Raw genomic sequence first — 3,717 nt, 5'->3', positions numbered from 1 at the left:
TCTGACTTCTCAAAGTTGTCTTCCTGCCCCCTTATTTATGCCTGTCTTTTGGTAATCTCTGACTTCTCAAAGTTGTCTTCCTGCCCCCTTATTTAGGCCTGTCTTTCTCCCCTTTATTTCATCATTTCCCAAACTGTAGAAATTGTGAGGAAAAAAGGGGTTCCATGGTCAAATGAGTCTGGAAATACAGTGTCAAGCAAAACCCAACAGCTTACCTTACTGCAGAATTTCTAGAGCCTTCAGTATTCTAATATGTATTGTGAATCTCCGAAAGGAAAATAAAGCTTGAAGTGATTCCCTGTATAGATGTGCTTATGAACAAAAACCAACTCTATCTTTGTGTTCTGGATTATTGACCTTTAATCAACCTTAGTGTCCTATGCAAGCATACCAAAACCTTCAAGTTGATGATTATCTGTATTGCATAAAACATACCCATAAATATTTTTGTTAGTAATGGCTGGAATAGCATGACAACCAAGATAAATATTAAACTGGTAATAGTATCAGTTATAAACAATCATTTATCACAAAACTGCCAGGATGTGATATGGCCCCTGGTGCATTCTGCATTCTTTGTCCTTTTGTCTTATCAATTACCTGAGTTATACCATTTTAAAAAGTAGTGTAATAAGGGTCTGGTAATGGAGAATATTTTTCGCAGAACTGCTGGGTCATTTGTTCATTTCAACCCTACATTCCCTTAAGTAAATTACCCTATAATAAATTCTGTTATATTCATTGGAGTTGCCTGCATTGTTCTTCAGTCTGACGATACCTTCTTACTATGGTTGGCCATTACACATTTGCCCCACCATTGGACATTCTCCAATTAACTGATCATGGGATCCTTTTAAAGAACACCTAATAACACCTCATATAACTCAGTTCATTCATCTTCAAATAAAAACTTCCAAGTTTTTCAGTAAATGTTTCCTTAGTGGAAGACACATTATATGCTGTCTCACTACTAGGTTGTAAACTCTTTGAGGACAATTTCTTCTGCTTACTTGATCTCACCTATATATTGAAAATCTGGGGTTCTGCCTTTCTTATGTCCTGGGGTGGGCACACAGGATACCACCCAAGAGTTCATGCATGGCAGATTCTTGCAAAATGATATAACTTAGCTTTCAGGAAATTTTTACTACACCTCAATGACTTTTGATGCTTTATTCAAGGCTCTGAACAAGGCGTTGTTGAGCTGAAAACATGAGTAAGATCTGTTGTTACACCTTCTAGGAGCAGGTATAGAGGTGATATGAGGTCTGAAAATTAAGTTTGCGAACTTATTGCAATGATGTTGCTAACCGTTTTTTATATCAGAGGGATTATTCATTATGAATTTGTACCAACTGGACAAACAGTTAACCAAGTTTACTATTTGGAAGTGCTGAAAAGGCTGCGTGAAAAAGTTAGACAAAAACGACCTGAAATTTTCGCCAACAATTCATGGTTCTTGAATCACGACAATGCACCAGCGCACACGGCACTATCTGTGAGGGAGTTTTTAGCCAGTAAACAAATAACTGTATTGGAACACCCTCCCTACTCACCTGATCCGACCCCCAATGACTTCTTTCTTTACCTGAAGATAAGGGAAATATTGAAAAGAAGACATTTAGGACATCCAGGGTAATACAACGATAGCTCTGATTGCCATTCCAGAGAAAGAGTTCCAAAATTGCTTTGAAGGGTGGACTAGGCACTGACATTGGTGCACAGCTTCCCAAGGGGTATACTTTGAAGGTGACCATAGTGATATTCAACAATAAGGTATGTAGCACTTTTTCTAGGATGAGTTTGTGAACTTAGTTGTCCGACCTTGTAAAACAAGTACAAGGCACAAAACACAAGTTAAATGCTAAACAAGAGCTACAAACCACCTTGGGGTTCAATGGAGAAACAATAAAAATTGGGCAGTTGGAAGGAGACAGGTGGAAAGAATCAGGAACAATATCATGGAGGATGTATCATTTGGAATAAGTCTTAAATTAAAAAAAAATGTAGACCGAGAGTATTGAAAGGGGTGTTACAGATGGAGGGTATAGCATATGCAAGGCATGAAAGTTAGGGAGAGGAGCAAGTTCAAGTGGCTCTGTTTGGCAGGAGCATATGGAGTATACAGGATGAGTTGTAGATGGGGTATGGCCAAAGCATGAATAATACAAATGGAAAGAGCACCTTGAATGCCAGTGTGTGTTACATTAATGTTGTCCACAGGAAGCCATTGAAGACTTTTTGAGTGGGAGGGTGATGTAGGAACCACTTGCTCCTCTGCCATCCTTTGTCATGTCTCCGGAGCTCTATCTAGTTCCTTTGCCTCTGTCCAGCACAGCACCGTATTGAAACTTCAGCCAATGAATCAAACTTCCAGTCTCCTAGCCTGCCTATAGGGTACCTTCTTGGAGAGCTGTCCAGAGTACAACAGAAATCTGGGCACCAGAGTCTAGTAAATGCGCTATGGGCAGCCAGAATGTTGAGGAGAGGGTGTTCAGATGAAGAATACAGATAAGAGGTCATTGGTAGATTTAATGATAATACTTTGGGGAGTTACGATTTCAGGGTACTAAAGAGGAAACCAAACTGATAAGAAAAAAAGATGGATGCAGATAGTAAATTCTAAGCAGTGAGCCAGGAGAATAGACCATTGCTAGTCAGACTTTCAAGGCAGCCCAAGACCAAAACTGGCACTGGTGTGCAATGAAGAGTGAAACCCAAACAACTGGAGGTTACTTTGAGGTCATCCACCAGGCCTTAGAAGCACTATCGTCCTAGTGTAATGTTGTAATGAATGGACCCTCCAGGCTGTTGAGATGGGCCTGAAGAAGCCGTGTGTTTAATGATGTTAACATATTTTGTGCGAGGTAGACTTAGAAGTCATCCGGGTAATCGATTGGGGAGAGCGAAGTATCTTTGGCATGGGAGAGCTTAAAGGTCTGAGAAAGCTGGTGCCTGCTGGGGCAATCAATAAAGGGGGCAGAGCAAAGCTCTGGTGTTTTGCTGTGGTCAGGGCAGGGCTCTAACCAGGCTCTGTCGGTCTGAAGCGGGGCTCCACCCGGAGCTAAGGAAACCTAAGGATGGGGCGCTCTTAGCCCCCAAGGCCGCGGGCTTGGGCGCGCCCCCCGGCTTCCTCGCACCGCAGGGCCTCCGCGGTCCCGGCAGGCAGGGTGGGGCGCGCAGTCGGGCCGGTGGCTGCGGGAGCTGGTTTCGCTCTTCTGGAACGTGCGCCCGGGAAAGGCGGGACGCGGAGGAGGGGGCACCCGCCATGCTAGGACCGCAGCTTCCATCCGCTGCCTCCAGCCCGCCACCCCCGCGGCGCGGCCCTCCGCAGCCCTAGCGAGGAGGAAGCGGAGGCGGCGGCGGAGGCGCCGCCCCCTTGGCCCGCTTCCCGACCCGGAGGCCTCCGCAGGACCCATGGCGGATTCTTCGCCTGCGCTGGCCCTGCGGGAAGGCGGCCCTCGCGCGTCCCGGCCCTTGGCCCCTTCGCCGCCGCCGCGCTCACGCTCCGGCTCCGAGCCGGAGGAGGCCGAGCTGTCGCTGAGCCTGGCCCGCACCAAGACCCGCTCGTACGGCAGCACCGCCAGCGTGCGGGCGCCGCTGGGCGCGGGCATCATCGAGCGCCATGTGGAGCACCGGGTCCGCGCGGGCGACACGCTGCAGGGCATCGCGCTCAAGTACGGAGTCACGGTGAGCGGGGCCGGCTCCTCCGCCCGC

The 3,717-nt window shown here is 47.0% G+C and overlaps 1 protein-coding gene across 2 annotated transcripts in view; it reads left to right on the top strand.

Annotated features, from left to right (window-relative positions):
* Positions 1-3,002: 3,002 nt before the first annotated feature.
* The window catches only part of LYSMD2 (LysM domain containing 2), a 15,277-nt gene continuing 14,562 nt past the window's right edge, over positions 3,003-3,717 (top strand). The window contains exon 1 of one of the 2 annotated variants that reach the window (XM_019664914.1): positions 3,003-3,690. In XM_019664914.1, the coding sequence (XP_019520459.1) occupies positions 3,418-3,690 (273 nt within the window). In that variant the 5' untranslated portion in view covers positions 3,003-3,417. The remainder of the gene's footprint in view (positions 3,691-3,717) is intronic. The other variant, XM_019664942.1, reaches the window with a different exon arrangement.

The sequence above is a fragment of the Hipposideros armiger genome, unplaced genomic scaffold (assembly GCF_001890085.2).
Source record: "Hipposideros armiger isolate ML-2016 unplaced genomic scaffold, ASM189008v1 scaffold_12, whole genome shotgun sequence".
NCBI lineage: Eukaryota > Metazoa > Chordata > Mammalia > Chiroptera > Hipposideridae > Hipposideros > Hipposideros armiger.
Note: the sequence above shows the minus strand (reverse complement) of the source record. Positions and strands in the feature narration are given on the sequence as shown.